Source organism: Brachyistius frenatus, unplaced genomic scaffold (assembly GCF_029030835.1).
Source record: "Brachyistius frenatus isolate BFR_SWC_R1_liver_20210118 unplaced genomic scaffold, ASM2903083v1 Contig_80, whole genome shotgun sequence".
NCBI classification, from domain to species: Eukaryota; Metazoa; Chordata; class Actinopteri; family Embiotocidae; genus Brachyistius; species Brachyistius frenatus.
Window position 1 is genome coordinate 1,446,653 of NW_027210679.1, and position 19,029 is coordinate 1,465,681.

Here is a 19,029-nt window from a genome sequence, read left to right on the forward strand (position 1 = left end):
CTGATTGTAAGATGATGTCATAATGTTGAGACAATAACAGTCAGCTCACTGGAATATTTCTGTTCAGTCAACCATCAAATACTAAATCAAGATTAATAGGAATTAAAAACATTGTTTTTTTTACCAACTAAAGCTAAAATCTCTGTTTTTAGGGGCTTTTATTTTGAAAGCTAACTCTATATTAATCCTGTTTGTGATGTATTTTACTTTGAAAACTAATTCTAAATGATCTTGTGTTGTAATTGTGATGTGTTTTATGTTGAAAACTAACCCCAAGTCCCTGCTTTTTATTTTGAAAATCAACTGTAAATGCCTTTATATCCTGTTTATGTTTCATTTTGATAACTAGCCCTAAATGCCTGCTTTTATTTTGAAAACTAACTGTAAATGCCTGTGTATTCTGTTTTTGGGGCCTTTTATTTTTAAAACTAACCCTTAAATACCAGCCTTTTCTTTTGCAAAGTAATTCTAAATTCCTACATTTTATTTTGAAATCCAGCCCAAATTCACTTTAAATTGTTGTTGTTTTTTTTAGGTGTTTTATTTTTAAAAGTATCCCTGCGTTCCTTAAGTTGTTTTATTTTGAAGCCAGTCCGGATGTGGTGCCCCCCCCCCTTCAGTGTGTGGGTGTGTGTGTGTGTGTGTGTCGGGGTGAGATAGTGTGCAACGGCTGGAAGCTGTTCAGTGTGTGTGTGACCGCAGCCCGACAAACACGCCTCTGAAGTCGCCCTTTAACTTTGAAAGTCTGCTTCCGCTCCGTCTCCATCATGGACCTGGACCCGGCCGTCGTCATCCCCGCCGTCCTCTTCACCGTCGTGGCCATTTATTTCGCCTCGTCGCTCCTCAGTAAGAAGCCCGACGCCTCCTCCTCCTCTGCCGGGAAGAAGCAGCCCAAAGTCGGCTACGGAGAAGATGTGCCTCCGTCCAGAGCTCTGGGAGTTCCCCGGGTGGAGCCGGCAACCTCCCCGCGGCCGGAGCCCCCTGCCCCGACTATAAAGGACGTCGGAGCCGCGGAGAAGCTCCAGGAGGTCCCGGTGTCCAAAGTTCAGGTGAGACGGGTCGATTCTGTCTTCGATCGGTTTGATCAGGTGTTTAAGATATAGGATAAGGACGTCACGGCTGATTTCAAGCTGCCACAACTTTAATCGTTTTATACATGTACTAGTTATAATATTTATTACTTTATTTATTTATTTTTTTGTCTCCGGCAGATGAAACTAATTTATTGATCTGGACAGAAAAGTGTGTTGAAGACGATCAGTAAACAACATAAACCATTTTATTAATAACAAGTAGAATAATGTTGGATTATTTTTTATTTTGAAGGCGTCTCCTCTGTGTGATCACATCCTGCAGACATTTTATTTAAGCAGCAACTGATTTATCAATAACTGTCGGACTGATCTAAAAGTCACGTTATCATCAAATAAACAACTTTTTAAAAAAATCAAATCAAACTGATTGATCAGAGCTGCAGTACAGCGACTTGTCAGCAGGTGGCGAGCGTTGAGGTGGCTCCTCCCTGACGTCACTATGATTAACTTTCTGCCAATCAATGAACTTGGCTTCCGTTTATATTTATAAACTCCAACTGATCTATTGCTCAATCCATTGTCACATGACTTCTTTTAAAATCAGAAATACCTCCTGTTTTTATTCGTCAACGTGATTCGATGTTTTCTTTGAGAAACGTTTGTTTCGTGGCAGCTGATTGGACGTCGGCTTAGTCTGGAAACAAAACAATCGATCGATAAATTAACAGAAATAATCAATGATTTTTCACTCGTCTCCTGATCGACGGAGGATGTTCGTTGGAACCTGAAGTTTGTGTCGTGAACGGCTGATGCACCACCGTCAGGGTCCAGGACCGTCAGGGACCAGGACTGGATGAGGGTCCAGGACCATATGAGGGTACAGGACTGTCAGCGTCCAGGACCATGTGACTGTCAGGGTTTAAGACCATGTGAGGGTCCAGTTCCATTAGGGACCGGGACTGTCAGGACCAGGACTGTCAGGATGCTGGACCGTCAGAGTCCAGGACTGTCCAGACTGTCAGGGTCCAGGACCATGTGATGGTCGAGGTCCAATTGGACCTTTCTCCTGCCTCTTAAAAAGCAGGAATGTGCTCCTGCAGCTGTAACATGCAACACAGCGATGCAGCTTCTAAATATGGTGCCAAACATGGATCCTATATTTACACCCATGTCGGTGTCACATGTCTGAGGAGAGATGGAGGTCTGAGGTCAGCTGTGTTTTTACTTCCTGCTGAATCAGCAGATCGATAGAGAGACAGCTGATTCTATTTGATTCTGATCAACATGTTGGTGTCTTCACATTATTGTCTTAATATCTTCACGTTATTGTTTTAATATCTTCATGTTATTGTTTTAATATCTTCACATTATTGTCTTAATATCTTCACGTTGTCTTAATATCTTCATGTTATTGTTTTAATATCTTCACGTTGTTGTCTTAATATCTTCACGTTGTTGTTTTAATATCTTCACGTTATTGTCTTAATATCTTCACGTTATTGTCTTAATATCTTCACGTTATTGTCTTAATATCTTCACGTTGTTGTCTTAATATCTTCACGTTATTGTCTTAATATCTTCACGTTATTGTCTTAATATCTTCACGTTGTTGTCTTAATATCTTCACGTTGTTGTCTTAATATCTTCACGTTGTTGTTTTAATATCTTCACGTTGTTGTCTTAATATCTTCACGTTATTGTCTTAATATCTTCACGTTATTGTCTTAATATCTTCACGTTGTTGTCTTAATATCTTCACGTTATTGTCTTAATATCTTCACGTTATTGTCTTAATATCTTCACGTTGTTGTTTTAATATCTTCACGTTGTTGTCTTAATATCTTCACGTTGTTGTTTTAATATCTTCACGTTGTTGTCTTAATATCGTCACGTTGTTGTCTTAATATCTTCACGTTGTTGTCTTAATATCTTCACGTTGTTGTCTTAATATCTTCACGTTGTTGTCTTCTTGTCTTCACGTTATTGTCTTCTTGTCTTCACGTTGTTGTCTTCACTGCAGGACATCCTTCTGTTTGTAGTTGCAGCAGTAGATGCAGTATTTGCAGTAGTTGCAGCAGTAGTTGCTGCACCCGTGCAGTCGGTGGCCTCACATGTGGCTGAACATGTCCTGGTATAAACAGCTGTGTCTGTGTTATGGTGATGTGGATCTTGACAGTCGCGGCGCTGCTCCTCTCTTCTGACAATGTTATCCAGCTTACAGCTGCTGCAGTGCATCATGGGATGTTTTATTTTTCTTTGTTAATTTGATCGGTGTTCTTTGTGAACATAAAGGAGGTCTGTGTTGCAGGAACAGCGAGGCTCGTTGTTCAGGAGGAGACGCTGTATCCACACGTACAGTCGAACAGAACCGTTTTCAGATTTACGGCCCTGCAGCCCGTCACATGAAGCCCGATCTGTCCGTGACATTCATGTTTTTAGCGTGTTGTACTAACCCGGATTCTAGAGTTACAGACTATTACTCAGTCCCGCAGAGAGGAAGCAGGTTCTGGAAGGATTCTGACTGTTCACTGCCTGGTTGTGTTGGTTCTGAGGTCTGGTCCTGATTTTTCTGAGGTGTGGTTCTGGTGGTTCTGTTGGTTCTGAGGTCTGGTCCTGATTTTTCTGAGGTGTGGTTCTGATGGTTCTGAGGTCTGGTCCTGATTTTTCTGAGGTGTGGTTCTGGTGGTTCTGATGGTTCTGAGGTCTGGTTCTGATTTTTCTGAGGTCCGAGAGGGAACATGCTGTCCTCTCCTGTTCTCCTGTGACCGTGGTGCATTCATGGAGCAGCTGGAAATAACTGTAAAGAAACAGACTGTTGCAGTCAGTCCACAGGGGACAGGAGGACAGGAGACAGGACAGTGTCTCTGTCGTTAACGGAGGCAGCTGCAGCAGAACAAAGAGTTAGTGTTCAGACAATCAGGCCTGACGCTCTCTGACACAACAAACCTGACTGGACCACAGACCTGTCAATCAAAGAGCCCCGCCCCCAAACATATCAGCATTAGAGTCCTAATATGTAACGAATGGTGAATTATTTCCAGAAGGACCAGAAGGGAGTTTATCTAATGACACAGACAACCCCTAGTGGTCCTCGGTGGTATTACAGATAGAGTCTTTGGCGATAGCCCCGAGTGCTGTTTATACCGTTATGAGTCAGTGTTCAGAAAAACAGATGTTTGACTGTTGAACTTTGACCTCTGCGGTGCTGTCAGACGGACCGACCGTATGAAACCGCGAGCCGCCTCTTCGTCTCGCTGCAGCGGCCATCGTCATCCTCACCGCAGCCTCTCCCGTTAAACGGCGCTCTGCTCGCCGGCCTCCGAATTCCTGAGCGATGAAACACCAAAATAAACTCCAGAGAGGAACAAAGGCTCCGAGTCACGCTGCTAAATGCAGAGTCATTAAATCATCTCATGATTCAGCAGGAAACGGAGCTGCTTGTTCCTAATTAAATACACATCATACAGACATCATCGAGTTTCCTTCAGGCAGCAACATCGTTGTTCTGCTTCAGATAATTAACCAGATAATTAATCCCATAATTAACCAGATAATACGGATATTAATGATACTTATTCAACTGCAAATCCAAAATCCGGATTATCAGATACTGAATTAAAAGATGTTAAATTGTTGGTTTCTTTCTGTAAAGTTTAAAACTGGGATGATTGATGTTGTGATTCATAAATACAACTGAACTGAATTTGTTTTTTTTGGTTAATGCAGCGGTTAATTGGGACTCAGTTACGTTTGATTGTCAGGAGCCCTCTAGTGGTCGTGTCAGGAGTTTCAGCAAAAATCCTTTAAAGTGACAGCGCCCTCTGGTGTCTGGAGGAGCTCCTTCAATTATTCTACGATGTCCAACACTGTCGGAAATTATCAGAATAAAAACATTTAGAAGCAAAAATGAAAACACGCAGAAACACAAAATAAAAACATGCAGAAACAAAAATAAAAAAATTTAAAACAAAAATAAAAACATGCAGAAACAAAAATAAAAACACACAGAAACAAAAATAAAAACATGCAGAAACAAAAATAAAAACACACAGAAACACAAAATAAAAACATGCAGAAACACAAAATAAAAACATGCAGAAACAAAATAAAAACATGCAGAAACACAAAATAAAAACATACAGAAATAAAAATAAAAACATGTCAAAACAAAAATAAAAACACGCAGAAACAAAAATAAAAACACACAGAAACAAAAATAAAAACACACAGAAACACAAAATAAAAACATGTTAAAATAAAAACACGCAGAAACACAAAATAAAAACGTAGAAACAAAAAATAATAACAACCGAGTTCAGTTATTTTCTGACGCGTGACCATAAGCTTGTTAGTTTTGAGGAACTCTTCGTGTGAACCTCCGACCTGCTCGGAGGCTTTTCGGACTTTATTGACGTGTTGTTGTTTTTTTTAGAAGCCGGAGCGCCGCCTGAAGCTGTGAAATGTTTATGAGACAGAAACCAGATCTGCAGCTCAGATATGTGCGACCTCTGCACTTCATGAACACACGGACAGCTGCATGTGTTGAGAGCCTAACAGACATGTATAAATATACACGCGTGTACACAGTCCACCGGCCGCGAGCTGTCGGGGACAGTTTTATTTGTCTGCGTGTCAGCAGCAGGCGGCGGCTGATCCTCAACTAGCTGCTGCGACTGACGCTAATCAACCATCAGACCGCCTGTTGAGCGACGGTCACGTGGTCACATGGTCACATGGTCACATGTTCACATGTTATTTACACGCAGCTGTTTTCACACTCACTTCATCTGGAAACCTGTTGCATCAAAAAACAGCTCCGCCGTTATAATAATGAATAATAAATCCCTACTGTTATAATAATGAATAATAAATCTCTACTGTTATAATAATGAATAATAAATCTCTACTGTTATAATAATGAATAATAAATCTCTACTGTTATAATAATAAATACAAAATCTCCACCGTTTTAGTGATAAAATAATAAATCAACAGAACCCAACAGAACCCTTTGCTCCTGTAACATATTGAATCTGATGTTTGTGCTTCAGCACCATCATGTGGTCACTTTTATACTCACATTCTTAATTTATAATTGTGTCGGTTCGATCCGAATGAAGACGATTCTTCAGGACCCTGTTGGACTGACCCGTCCTCATGGACCTGAAACACTTCGACCCGGTTCAACGAACACGAATGAATTATTATTGATTTGATGACGTCATCGATAAACATACATCCTCACTGCTATTACTTCTCTCATTCTAGGCTGTCCCAGAACCAGAACCAGAACCTGCCCATCAAACAGCAAAAGTACCAGAGACTCCAGCAGAACCACCTGCAGCACCAGAACCTGTCTTAGAACCAGAACCAGTAAAAGTACCAGAGACAGTAGCAGAACCGCCTGCAATCCCTGAACCTGTTCCAGAGCCAGAACCTGTCCCAGAACCAGCTTCTGTCTCAGAACCCATCCCAGAGCCAGAATCTGTCCCAGTGCCAGAAGCAGTTCCAGAACCAGCTGCAGTCTCAGAACCGGAGCCCGAGTCCGTTCCAGAACCTGTAGCAGTGCCCGATCTGGAGCCCGTGGTTCTGTCTGAGCCGGTACCTGAAGCGGTTCCTGTGACAGAACCTACAAAAGAGGAGGAGTCTTTACCCGATCTGAGCCCTGAATCTGCTACAGAGCCGGAACCAGAACCTCAACCAGAGCCCGTCAACGGTAAGACTGCTGACTGAGTTGGTGCTGCAGGCGGGTCCAAACTGGTCTAAATGTGTTGTCATGGAGACCAGCGAGAGTCCATGTTGACACGTGATCTCAGGTTCACGTGAAGAACCTTCAGGAGTAAGTGGACACGCTGACAGTTTCTATGTGAGTCTCTCCGATTACTTTTGAACTAAACGATCTCTTATTATTTATTTATTATTTATATTTATTTAAACTCAGTCTGAAGAAGTGTGTGTGTGTGTGTGTGTGTGTGTGTGTGTGTGTGTGTGTGTGTGTGTGTGTGTGTGTGTGACTCAGAACAATGAAACACGGATCAGCGTGTCGTCCGTGTCCTTCACGTGTGTCTCTGGCGTGTCTGTAGCCATCTGCTGCAGGGGGATCATGGGTAATCTGTAACAGGTGGAGCGACAGGTGGAGGAGAGTCACTGTTTATAGATGTAAACAAGTTTAGCACACTGTTGGTTGTATTTAGTTATCTGCTAACATTGTCAGCATATAGGTACTAGGTACTATGAATGCTAACCCCCCTCCCCCCTCCCCCCTTCCCCTCCCCCTCCCTCCTCCCTCCCCCTTCCCCTCCCCCCTTCTGTTCCAGACTTGGCTGCAGATGAAGATAAAGTGAAGTTCACTCCGGGGAAGAAGCAGAACAAGTTGGAGACACTGATGACGAAGGAGGAGGTGGTGGAGGAGCAGAGGTCAGCACTGTCACACTGTTTGTTTGTTTATTGGTCGGTTGGTTGGTTGGTTTGTTTGTTTGTTTGTTTGTTTGTTGGTTGGTTGGTTTGTTTGTTGGTTGGTTTGTTTGTTTGTTGATTGATTGGTTGGTTTATTTATTTGTTGGTTGGTTGGTTGGTTTGTTGATTGATTGGTTGGTTTATTTATTTGTTTGTTGGTTGGTTGGTTGGTTGGTTGGTTGGTTTATTTGTTTGTTTGTTTGTTTGTTGGTTGGTTGGTTTGTTTGTTTGCTTGAGATTCGACGAGCTTCTGCAGCGTAGAAACTGTGACGACGAAAACCTCGCGGCTGAGCGGGCGTGTGGTCATGTTGGAGAACCCTGTCGCCATGGCGACACAGTTCAGGTGGTCTGCAGCGAATGTTTTTCCTCCGAACCCTCAAAACGTCTCGGTAGAACTCGGTGGTGACAGTCATAGAACCAGCTAACAACGCTAACAAACAGCAAATTTCACAAAAAAGAGCTAAACTCAAGTTAACAAACATACTTTTGCTAACACGCAACTAACAGAGCTAAAAAAAAAAAAAGCTAATTTCACTACAAACAGCTAAACTTAAGTTAACAACAAGCTAACAATGCTAACAAAAAGCTAATTTCACTAAAAACAAGCTGAACTCAAGTTAACAAACAGCTGCAATACCAGCGAGTGCCACTAGAGGTCGGCTCCAAAAAGCCTCCGGCTCCATCGACTCCCATTCAACTTCTCTCATCAAATCCAAAGTGAATAAAATGTGTCCATCAGTTATCTCGGTGTTGTTAGCTAAAGTCACTCCTTCTTATTAGTTTTCTGGAGGTCCATCTGAAAATAATCCCTCATTCATTAGAAAAGAAGATTCAAGAAGACCTGTTTTTGGGGGGGGCGTGTCTGTTTGATTGACAGGCCTGTGGTGCAGTCAGGTTAAAGCTATCGGTGGGCGGGACGTAGTATGGTCAGGTTTCCGATCAGATCAGTCAGATCCACCGCTGGCTCCTCCCCTAGCTCATCCAAATATGGTCACTTCCTGCTCCAAATCGCACCGAACTAGCAAAGATGGTGACGGACAGAATCTGAACTGGAGGCTTCGTAACGTTCACAAACCAACAATGACCTCACTGATGGTTGATGACCTCACTGATGGTTGATGACCTCACTGCCGGCTGCTGATTGGTCGGTCTGTCGTAAACATGTGACCTGATAATCCTCTGGTTCACCTGCAGTCTGAATGAAGCTGAAGTTTCGATAAAGTCGTAATCGCAGGCGTCCAGGGAACGCAGTAAGACCGGGTTTGATTCGGGTTCTTATTAAACGAAGGATCCATAACTTGTGCCGATATGGATCTATATTAGAGGAACTCCATCACCTGTTTCTTAGTTTTATTTTGAAGGGACTCCTGTGTGTTTTCCCGCCCCGTGCTCGAACGTAAAAGCATGACTCAGCATTTTATGTTTTCTGATCTTTATCTTTCAGGATAGAGCTCACGTCTGATCTGACCTCTCTGTAATCAGCAGACACACAGTGGTAGGAAGGACATGGTAAGCTCCTGATCCTACTGAATATAAACCCCCAACCCACATAAGCCCCGCCTCGATCCACGCCCCCTTAAACAAGCCCTCCCTAAACCACACCCCCTAGACCGACCCAGCGAGGATCGACTGATGAAACATAATTAAAGATGATGACTGACACGTGTTGATCTGTTGTCATGGAGACCACCGAGGCTCCATCCTGTTCAACATCTTACCAAAAGTATGTGGACAGCTGATTCCACACAGAGTTCAAACCACAAGGGGTTCAGAGTAAGTGGATTTTAACTTTATCTTCTTTGGGCTAACGTAGCTGCTTACACAATCGTGTTTACACGTCAGTAAATTAAACACAATGGACGCTGTATCCTCGTCAGATTCAAAGTTTAAAGGACAGGTTCAGTTTAAAGGTCAGATACACAGTTTTGAAAAGAGCCTGAACTCTGACGTTTGTTACTTTTACAAAAATGTAGTTTGTAATGAGTTTTATGATTCAGATTTTAGAAGCTTTATCGTGAAACAAAAACAAAAGTGCACAAACACACGTTTGCCTCCGATTGTTAGAACCGGAGGTGTAATTCCCCCGCCGCTCCACCAGAGGGCAGCGTGTCCGTGTGCGTTCTCTAAATACTACTACTTTTGATGTTCTTTGGTTGAACATCGTGAACCGCAGTGCTGTGATGTTTCGCTGAGTCGTTACTCAGCAGTAAACAGGAAGTGGATCCGCCACCGCTGCGCTACCTCCTGCTGGAGGGTCACATTCGGTCCTTCGCTCCGGCCTCTTCACATCTGCCTGCTTCTGTCCAGCTGCTCACCTGCTAACCCCGCATGCTGCCCGCTAGCACGCTAACACCTGAGCGAAAGGTGAGTGCTGCCTGAACCCGTTTATTAAAGTGTAATTCACAGACGGACCAGCAGAGGACAGCATGCTGGTGAGGGTCTGCTGTTCATACGACACCACGTCGCCCTCTGCTGGACCGTCTGTGAATTACAAGCTGAGTCAGAGCTCTGTTTTGATTGGCTCAGGAACATATTTATACATTTCTATAATGTCTGCTTTCTTCTTTCTGTAAACAGATAAAACCACGGTTTTTTGTTTGTTTGTTTACACAACACACAAACATGTTTTAAAAGCTGCAGTCTGGTTTCAGCTCCTGTTCTCTGTTGTGTTGCAGCTGATCAGTGAGGAAGAGGAGAAAGGGGAGGAGCCTCCAGCGGTGCAGAAAGGGGAGGGGCCTCCAGCGGTGCAGAAAGGGGAGGAGCCTCCAGCGTGTGTTGTGCTTCCTGTTGAACTTCAGTGTTCACCTGTTCAACATGAAATAAACGTGTGAAACCGTCTGCGTGTTCCTTCTTTCTCTTCCACACTGAAGGATTATGGGTAATTGAGTTGTTATTGACGTTATTTTAATGGTTGAAGCCACAGTTGTTTCTCTTCAGGAGCTGCAGTGCCACCTGGTGGTCATCTGACAGTTAGCAGCATGAAACTAAATAAACACCAGAACAGACCTGATGAAGATCAGTCACATGATGAAGATCATTGTGTGTGTGTGTGTGTCTGTCTGACTGACGTTGTGGGGACCTAAAAAGTTAGATTGAAGTCTGTGACACTGTGTGTGTGTGTGTGTGTGTGTGTGTGTGTGTGTGTGTGTGTGTGTGTGCGCGCGGCTGATTTCCCAGGGTGCAACAGGAACAGCTGGCGGCCATCTTCCTGCTGCTGAGGGAGAACCAGGAGGCGCTGGGAGAGGTGACGGAGGGAGACATGGAGGAGCAGCTGAAGCTCTACTCTCTCTGAAACACTGAAGAGACTCCACCCACCACCAGTTACCGTGGTGACAGTAACTCAGCATTCACATTTTGATGCTGAAGTCTGTTAAAATGTTTTATTTCCTGTTCTGTTGTTACACTTCCTGTTCGGTCTCTATAATGACATCACTTCTTGTCTGGTCTCTATAATGACATCACTTCCTTTCTGGTCTCTATAATAATATCACTTCCTGTCTAGTCTCTATAATGACATCACTTCATGTCCGGTCTCTATAATGACATCACTTTCTGTCTAGTCTCTATAATGACATCACTTCATGTCCGGTCTCTATAATGACATCACTTCCTGTCTATCCTCTGTCACTGCTCTGTAGTGTAAACTTTAATTTGAAGGCGACAGGAAGTGACTTGTTTCCTAGCAGGCTAGCTTTTTCCCTTCGTTTCCAGTGTTTATGCTAAGCTAAGAGCTTCCTGTCAGTCTGATCATGTGACTCTGAGGTTTCTCTGAACGCTTCAGTTTGTTTCCTGACAATCTTTCTCGTTACTGACACACATTTATGTTTATCTGATTCATCTCTTCAAGCAGTAAACAACAACACCAAAATGTGTTTTTATTTACGTTTAAATTTATGAATTTGGAGCAAAGTATTTTAAGATTTGCACAAGCAGCTTTGATATTTTCTGGATATTTTAAGATATTGAAAAGGTTTTTATTTTCACTTTTTTACAGATTTATTCGACAGTATAAAAACATTTTCTGATGTGACTCAGAGGAGCAACTTTTCCCCTCAAAATGTTAAATTTTTGTATCCAATTAAACTGAAACATTTAAATATTGTATATATTTATTTATACCGTGACCCTGTTCAGGATAAAGCGGCTATAGATAATGGATGGATGGATATTCACAATATTTTCCTTAAAATACAATTATTGAGTTAATATTTCTTGGGATATTCCACTTTTCTCAAAATATTATAAATTTAATTTTGAAATGAATTCCTGAAATATTAAAGATTTGTTTGTTTCTCTGAAAATGTTTTAATATTTTAAAAAAGCATGACATGACAGATTCTTCTGGAAGTATTTGGACTTGATTCTTGAAATGTTTTTTTTCTTCATACTAATACTTGAGAATAATTTAAAAACCTCTGAGTGCTGCATTCTGGGTAACGTAGTGTTTCCTCTCTGTGTTTTGTAGGAACACTTAAACGAGCTTCATTAGATGTAAACTTGGATTTCAGAGGATTTCTGTAACGACTTTTTTCATGATAATAAATAAATAAAAACACTTAACTTTTGGTTCTGACGTTTATAAATTATGTTTTCTGTTTACTGTCGGATTTTGTCTTCCTCTTTTAGTCCTGTTTTTTGTCTTTTTGTTTGTTTGTTTATTTGTTTGTTTACTCCCGTTAATAACACGGTTATGTGACGTAACTGCCGGTGAAGAAAAAGGCGCCACAGGGTGGCGGTAAACAGAAAAGCGGTGTGTGACGCAGCGCTCGCATTTCGACGAAGAAGAACTTCATTACCCATGATGCCTTACCGCTTCCGGTTCCAACCATTCGAGTCCTAAGATGGCGGACCGGCGGCGAAGGAGGAGGCGCGCGTCCCAGGACAGCGAGGACGACGACGAGTCCGGTTCGGGTTCGGACAGCGGGAGGTCGAAATCCCCCGCGAACAAAGGCCGAGCTCGAGATCCGGAACCGGTGGAGGCGGCGGTGGCCCGGACCGAGGCCAAGAGCGGTGTGGAGTCCGAGTGTGTGAGTAGCTAGCGGCGGCTAACGTTAGCACCCGGTCCCGGTGTTGTGTCACAGTCTGTTTCCCCCGGACCGGACCCGGTCCGAACCAGGCCTGGTCCCGGTCCTAACCACCAAACTCAACCGGAGCGGGAGGGAAACTAACTGAGGGAAGGGGGAGGGGGAGGGGGGGGGGGGCAGACCTCGACACAAGACCGGCCCGGATCGGCACCAGGATTTAAAGTTGGACCGGGACCAGAGTCCTGCTTTGGGCCGAACGTTGCTGTGAAACAATGAAAAATAAATTCAACGTCCAACATGTTGAACAGTTCGACGGCAGCTGGAAGGAAACTGGTTCCGGAACCGGTCAGCTGGTTAACGGTTAGTTAGCCGTTGGTTAGCCGTTAGTTCTGGTCCCGGTGCGTCACTGACGTCAGTTCTGTTCAGCTCAGAGAGTTCTGAATATTTACTGTTTCATAAGTTACGTCAACTGTTTTAACGGAAATAGTCCCGGAAGTTCAGGAGAGGCGAAAAGGCGCCAGTTGGAAACGTTAACATGGACACCGGAAGTACAAGAGCCCCTGTGATGATGGAGTTTAAAGAGGCTGTCAGCCAGGAGGTGGAGCTCCTAGGAACCCTGATGTTCTCCCGTTAGACCTGTAGAACCCTGATGTTCTCCCGTTAGACCTGTAGAACCCTGATGTTCTCCAGTTAGATCTGTAGAACCCTGATGTTCTCCCGTAGAACCCTGATGTTCTCCCGTTAGACCTGTAGAACCCTGATGTTCTCCAGTTAGACCTGTAGAACCCTGATGTTCTCCCGTAGAACCCTGATGTTCTCCCGTTAGACCTGTAGAACCCTGATGTTCTCCCGTAGAACCCTGATGTTCTCCAGTTAGACCTGTAGAACCCTGATGTTCTCCCGTAGAACCCTGATGTTCTCCCGTTAGACCTGTAGAACCCTGATGTTCTCCCGTAGAACTGATGTTTTTGTTTGTGTCGTTTCAGGAGAGTGAAGACGGAGTCGGAGACGGAGACGGTAAGATCTTCATCTTCATCTTCATCCAGCTGTCAGACAAACAGCTGCCGCACACATCTGTTTGTGTCTCTGACCCTCTGCTCAGTGTCCTCCAGCTGTTTGTTTGTTTGTTTGTTTGTTTGTTTGTTGGTGTGTCTCTGATCCTCTGCTCTGTGTCCTCCAGCTGTCCTCTCAGACTACGACAGTGCCGATCCAGAGGAGAACGGTTCCCACTCGGAGGTAAAACCAGAACAGAAGACTGTGCTCGTCTTCCTCAGCTGTCCTCTTCATCAGCTGTCTCTGAGAATGTCTCTGTCCTCAGGGAGGGGACGAGGAAGAGGAGGCCGAGCAGGTCAGCGATGAAGAAGCTCCGGCGGCAGCCATCGAGAAACAACCTGCTGCAGACGGTCCGACGCAGGGAGAGGACAAGGAGGCTGCAGTGGAAGAGGCAGTGGACGAGGCAGTGGACGAGATAGTGGACGAGGCAGTGGACGAGGCAGTGGACCAGGTGGTGGACGAGGTAGTGGATGGAGGAGGGACGAGCAAAGATGAAGGCAAAGCAGAGGAGAAAGAAAACCTGGCCGGAGAGAGACAGAGTGGGGACGGACAGGTGAGTCAGAGCGGTGAGACAGAGAGGACACAGGCAGCTGAGAGAGAGATGGGACTTTGGTGTCTCTTCTTCTGTGGTGTCTCATGTCTCCTGTGGTCTCTTCTTCTTCGGTGGTGTTGGACAGGAGTCCACCGATGACCCTGAGACGAAGGTGGGGGGGAAGAGTGTCCAGCAGCTGGACGATGACGAGGACAGGAAGAACCCCGCCTACATCCCCAGGAAGGGTCTGTTCTTCGAGCACGATGTCCGCGGCCACGCCCAGGAGGAGGAGAGGTACCGTCTCTGTGATGACATCACGCTGTGTGAGGTCACCTCACGGACCGCCCCTTTAACTCCGCCTCTCTCTTTCAGACCCAAAGGAAGAAACAGGAAGTTGTGGAAGGACGAAGGTCGCTGGGAGCACGACAAGTTCAGGGAAGAGGAGCAAGCGCCGAAGAGCCGCGATGAGCTCATCGCCATGTATGGCTACGACATCCGCAACGGTGGCGGGGCTGGAGAGAGGGCGTACAGACAGCGCAGGTCCAGGTAAAGTAAACAAACACACTTTCATGTCCTGTCACAAACAGAAAGCTTATTTTATTTTGGCGGGTCCATCAGCAGCTTCCTGTGTGTCCCTGCAGACAGACGTCGTCTCCCAGCAGAGACAAGCGGTGGCGGGATGGCGGAGCCGAGCGAGCGGTGCGCTCATGGCACAGTTCATCAGGAGGAGGAGTTACCCGAGGAGGTGGAGCTCCCCCTTCGTCCCTCCCCCTGTCCGCTCAGCGCAGCTCTAACTCCTCCCGACTACCGCCGTCCCGCAGATCCCCCCACCTGAACCAAGCGCACCTCCCACCTGCAGCCCCGTACAGGAGTAATGAATCCAGTGCGCCCCAGCTGCACCCCCGAGAGCGGCTGGGCCCCAAAGCTCAGGTGGAGCTGTCGGGGGAGAGGGGCGGGGCCAACAGGGGAGGGCGGGGCAGGGGCGGTCCCTCCGTGGTCGTAGAGAACATTACAGTCGGCCATGAGCGGGACCTGAGCTCCGGTGGTGTTACCACAGCAACAGCGTCGCAGCCGGGCGGGTACCAGTCTGCTTCACCCAGACGGCAGCAGGAGCAGCGAGGCAGTGCCGACAGATCTGCGCCCGGATTGGCTGCTTCCACCTCGGAGCCCTCCCTCCAGCCGGCGTCGACCAATCGGGAGGCCTCTCCTCCGGCCGAGCGGCCCGTGGAGAGGAAGTCATACTCGCTGGCTCGTAGGACCCGGTCCCGACCCGCCGACCTCGGCAGCAAGCAGGCGTCCGTGGAGGAGGCCGCAGCCGGAGGTGCCACCTCCTCCCCCGCCCCCAGCAGTGGGGGGGGGAAGGGCTGGGCAGGGGCAGGCGACGGGCCAAGCCAGACGGGAGGAGGACTGACGGACCTGGACCAGGACGTGGCCCGACTCAGTCTGTCCGGACAGAGCTGGAGCCCCGGTCCCACGTCCTACATCCGCTCCGAAATGAGAGGTGAGTCCTTCTTCTGATCATCCCTCATAACTGGGCCAGTCTGGGCTCTGTGGTCCTGTAGCAGGTCTCCATTGAAACAGCAGCAGAACATCAGAGACCCTCTGACTGGTGGTCTCAGTCCTTTTTACACTTTAGCTTTATTTTGAAATGACACGGTTAGTTCAAGGACTGTTGGACATTTGAAAACCTGAATCTGATGAGTGATGCTGCCGCTGCAGACAACACGTCTCCACCTGTCTGTCTGTCCACAGGTCTGCCCAACCCCCTCCACCTGCCCGGAGCTCCGCCTCAGTTCTCCGGCATGGACGAGATGGGTGTCGGCTCCAACCGGGCCAAACGCTACTCCTCTCAGCGCCAGAGGCCGGTCCCCGATCCGGCTCCGCCCCTTCACCTGGGAGTGATGGAGGGACACTACTACGAGCCCAGTAAGACATCATCAGCCTGTTCAGTGGTTCTTTCAAAATAAAAGTCTGAAGGTTCTTCAGGATAGAAAAGTTTTTACTGTTTAAGTCACAGCTGTTCCAGTCAGATGATGATGATGATGATGTGTCATGCAGCGCTGCGCTGTGATTGGCTCCAGCAGAAAGCGTTTGTTTGGATGCAGCTTATCATCATCAGTTTTGTAAGTCCTCCTGCTCACCAGCGGGGGGCAGTACAGGTCCACAGCACTAGGCCATATCAACACAGGGAGAGACTACCTCACCCCGGTAAACCCCACCCCTGAGGGAGGTCACCTGAGGATGGTCTCAGGTGTATATTTTATACTAAGAATATATTGATCGGCCAGTGACATCACCACCCGTTATTCAGACTCACCTGGTGGTGTGATGTTCAGGCTTCACGTATGTTGTATTGTACAGTAACCTCTGATCCTCTCTGTCTCAGTGTCGTATCAGGGACCAATCTATGCTCACGGGGATGGCCCCGCCCCCATCCCGCCGCAAGGCATGCTGGTCCAGCCTGAGATGCACCTCCCCCACCCCGGTCAGTGGCGTCTGCTCCCTCAGTTTACAGTGTGTTGGAAGTGTTCCTGTAGGAGGCGCTCACCTTTATGTTCCTCCACAGCTCTCCATCCCCACCAATCAGGAGGCCCCATCGCAAACCCCGCCCTCTACGGAGGCCCGCCTGTGTCCCTGTCGCCAGGGCAACCACAGCAACTGCTGCCACCGCCCTTCTACCCTCCACCAGGGGTCATGACCTTCCCCTACCCCACCATGTACCCCACCCCTCAGGTATGTTCCCTTCCTCAACTGCAGTCCTGACAGGAAGTGATGTCATCAGGTTTCATTCACACTGATCTGGTTTGTCCCTGTAAACCTGTGAGACCTGGTTGTGCTGTGTGACCCGGTTCTACCTGTGACCCGGTTCTACCTGTGACCCGGTTCTGTGTTCCAGGGTCAGGCCCAGGTGACCTACGGAGGTGTGACGTACTACGACACGATGCAGCAGCAGGCTCAGCCCAAACCTTCACCCCCCCGCCGCACCTCCCAGCCCGTCACCGTTAAGCCCCCCTCCAGAGGTGCCCTTCGCCTCCGAGTGACCCCGCCCCACCCCCCTCCTCCCCACCACCCAGTCAGCATCACTACTATCCACAATCTACAGGTGAGTCCACCCCTGTCTCACCTGGTCACTGTGATGCCACAGAGACACTGTCCTCTACAGGTGGAGATGGGAACTCCAGGTTGATTCTTCATGTTAATTTCTGTGCAGAGTCTCAGCAGGTCTTCTTGTCCTCGTGTCCCTCTCTAGGAGCGGGGTGGAGGGTCGGTGAGGACCTGCGGTCCCCAACAACCACCAACATTAACGAGGGAGGGACAGAGGTGGAGACAGGTGGACGGATGGACACTGTCCAGGTGACCCTCAGTGTCTCTGGAGGATCCTGACTTTTCTTTTCTTCAGTCTGTAGCAGTCGGCGGGTGGAGGACGTTGGCCCCGCCCACCGGACCTGAACACTAACCCTGATGAGGTAGAACCTTTAGAGCCGAGAGGTTCTGTGTTGATCAGCAGTAGAAACGGTTAAGAGGTCAGAGGTCAACGCTCTGTTAGACCCGGTCCACACGGTACCGGCACCAGTCATTCCTCACCTGGTCCACAGGTGTTGATCTGGATGTTTATAAACGTGTCATAGAGCTCTCAGGAGGCGGAGCCACAGCTGTAATAACAGGACGTTTATTACATGTTTATAAACGACCTCTGAGTATTAATATGGAAGGTTTAAACAAGAAGTGGTCCTGTCGCAGCACCTGAGGGCGTCACCGTGACGTTCAGGTGGGCGTGTACAGAGAATCTAGACATGTAAATAAACAGATTCTAAAGGAAGTAGTGATGAGGAAGAGGAGGAGACACAACGTTTAGCTTTGATCCGTTTTCTATTTTTCTTTGAGTCCGAGCGCCACAGGACGTTTTATTTTGAATGTTTGTTCCTCCTTCCTGTTGTGTTTCCTGTTGACGCGCTCTGTGATGTCACATTAAAGTGTTCCTCCTGTCAGTGACGTCACCGAGTGGTTCCTCATGGCTCACCTGTTCAGGTGGAGCTAAATGTTCGGTTCACAGCGAGGGGGTGTGGCTAAAAACTCAACACTCCCCCTCCCAGCAGCGATGTGACCCGTTGATCAGAAAAAGGTTTGAATAGATCGGCGGGAGGTCATTCCTCCGAGAAATGATGACTCGGCATCTTCCAGGGACGGAGGTCTGCTCCTCATCATCATCGGCAGGAGAAGAGTAGGTGAAGCGGTGGGTGAAAGGGGGGGTGGGTGTCTGACATCACAAATATGAGAACAGCTGTTCAAATGGTGGGAAAGAAGTTAAAGACAGAAGAGAATATCAAATAATATTATTTACTGAAAACGAGTTTATATTCAGAGTCCCTGAATATCATCTTCATCCCTCTTCTTCACGAGGTCGGAGGTCCTGCTGAGTTTCCGTTGGACTCACCTTGATGATGGGGAAGGGGAGGATGATGATGATGAAGAGGAAGGGGGATGATGATGAAGAGGAAGGGGGATGCGGCCTCAGAATGATGATAATTCTAGTTTGTTACGTTAACGATGATGAAGAGTCGTCGCTCGCTCGTCTTCCTCTTTCGCCTCCTGACCTGTCTGACACGACTTCACTGCGACGCCTCTTTGTTTGTTTGTTTGTGTTATGATGATGATGATGATGCTGTTTGTTTGTTTGTGGAGGTCGTTGACTCAGAAGATCAATAAAAAAAGTTATTGGACAAAAGTCTGACAAACACTGAACTCTGTTATTCTCACACACACACACACACACACACACACACACACCTGCCGTCTGTCCGTTAACATGAATATTTATGACTGCAGGTGGGCGGGCAGCTATTATGTAAACGGTGTGATTGACAAGTAGCTTCAGCCAATCAGGTTGCAGATGGTTCTCATGAATATTCAGCAGCAGCTGTTACAACAG

At 46.9% G+C, this 19,029-nt stretch overlaps 2 protein-coding genes across 6 annotated transcripts; both read left to right on the forward strand.

The window, feature by feature from the left end:
* The first annotated feature begins 652 nt into the window (after positions 1-652).
* LOC138627022 (protein TsetseEP) lies at positions 653-12,043 on the forward strand. 4 transcript variants are annotated; one of them, XR_011311350.1, is made up of 6 exons: positions 653-1,049; positions 6,303-6,750; positions 7,352-7,451; positions 8,935-8,999; positions 10,166-10,368; positions 10,668-10,756. XR_011311350.1 is itself a non-coding variant. In XM_069709067.1 (5 exons), exons 1-4 carry the CDS (start codon positions 768-770, stop codon positions 8,966-8,968), a joined length of 864 nt encoding a protein of 287 aa, XP_069565168.1. In that variant the 5' UTR covers positions 653-767; the 3' UTR covers positions 8,969-8,999; positions 10,668-10,731. The 4 variants fall into 4 exon arrangements, 2 of the variants coding, with proteins under 2 accessions (XP_069565168.1, XP_069565167.1); XR_011311351.1 differs by lacking the exon at positions 8,935-8,999 and having other exon boundaries at positions 10,668-10,749; XM_069709067.1 differs by lacking the exon at positions 10,166-10,368 and having other exon boundaries at positions 10,668-10,731.
* A 279-nt stretch (positions 12,044-12,322) lies between these two features.
* casc3 (casc3 exon junction complex subunit) lies at positions 12,323-18,088 on the forward strand. Of its 2 annotated transcripts, none has more exons than XM_069709161.1 (12): positions 12,323-12,517; positions 13,501-13,531; positions 13,695-13,750; positions 13,833-14,120; positions 14,245-14,393; positions 14,472-14,645; positions 14,741-15,600; positions 15,819-16,025; positions 16,486-16,584; positions 16,666-16,832; positions 16,996-17,202; positions 17,350-18,088. In XM_069709161.1, the coding sequence occupies exons 1-12, from the start codon at positions 12,332-12,334 to the stop codon at positions 17,455-17,457; spliced, it is 2,532 nt and encodes an 843-aa protein (XP_069565262.1). In that variant the 5' UTR covers positions 12,323-12,331; the 3' UTR covers positions 17,458-18,088. The 2 variants fall into 2 exon arrangements, with proteins under 2 accessions (XP_069565262.1, XP_069565263.1); XM_069709162.1 differs by having other exon boundaries at positions 15,852-16,025.
* The last annotated feature ends 941 nt before the right edge of the window (positions 18,089-19,029 follow it).

Coding starts and splice junctions, on each gene's coding strand:
- LOC138627022 (XM_069709066.1), top strand. CDS start 768: ATGGACCTGGACCCGGCCGTCGTCATCCCCGCCGTCCTCTTCACCGTC. Junction 1,050..6,302: donor TCCCGGTGTCCAAAGTTCAG/GTGAGACGGGTC, acceptor CTCTCATTCTAG/GCTGTCCCAGAACCAGAACC. Junction 7,452..10,667: donor GAGGTGGTGGAGGAGCAGAG/GTCAGCACTGTC, acceptor CTGATTTCCCAG/GGTGCAACAGGAACAGCTGG.
- casc3 (XM_069709161.1), top strand. CDS start 12,332: ATGGCGGACCGGCGGCGAAGGAGGAGGCGCGCGTCCCAGGACAGCGAG. Junction 13,751..13,832: donor AGAACGGTTCCCACTCGGAG/GTAAAACCAGAA, acceptor CTCTGTCCTCAG/GGAGGGGACGAGGAAGAGGA. Junction 15,601..15,818: donor CATCCGCTCCGAAATGAGAG/GTGAGTCCTTCT, acceptor CTGCCGCTGCAG/ACAACACGTCTCCACCTGTC.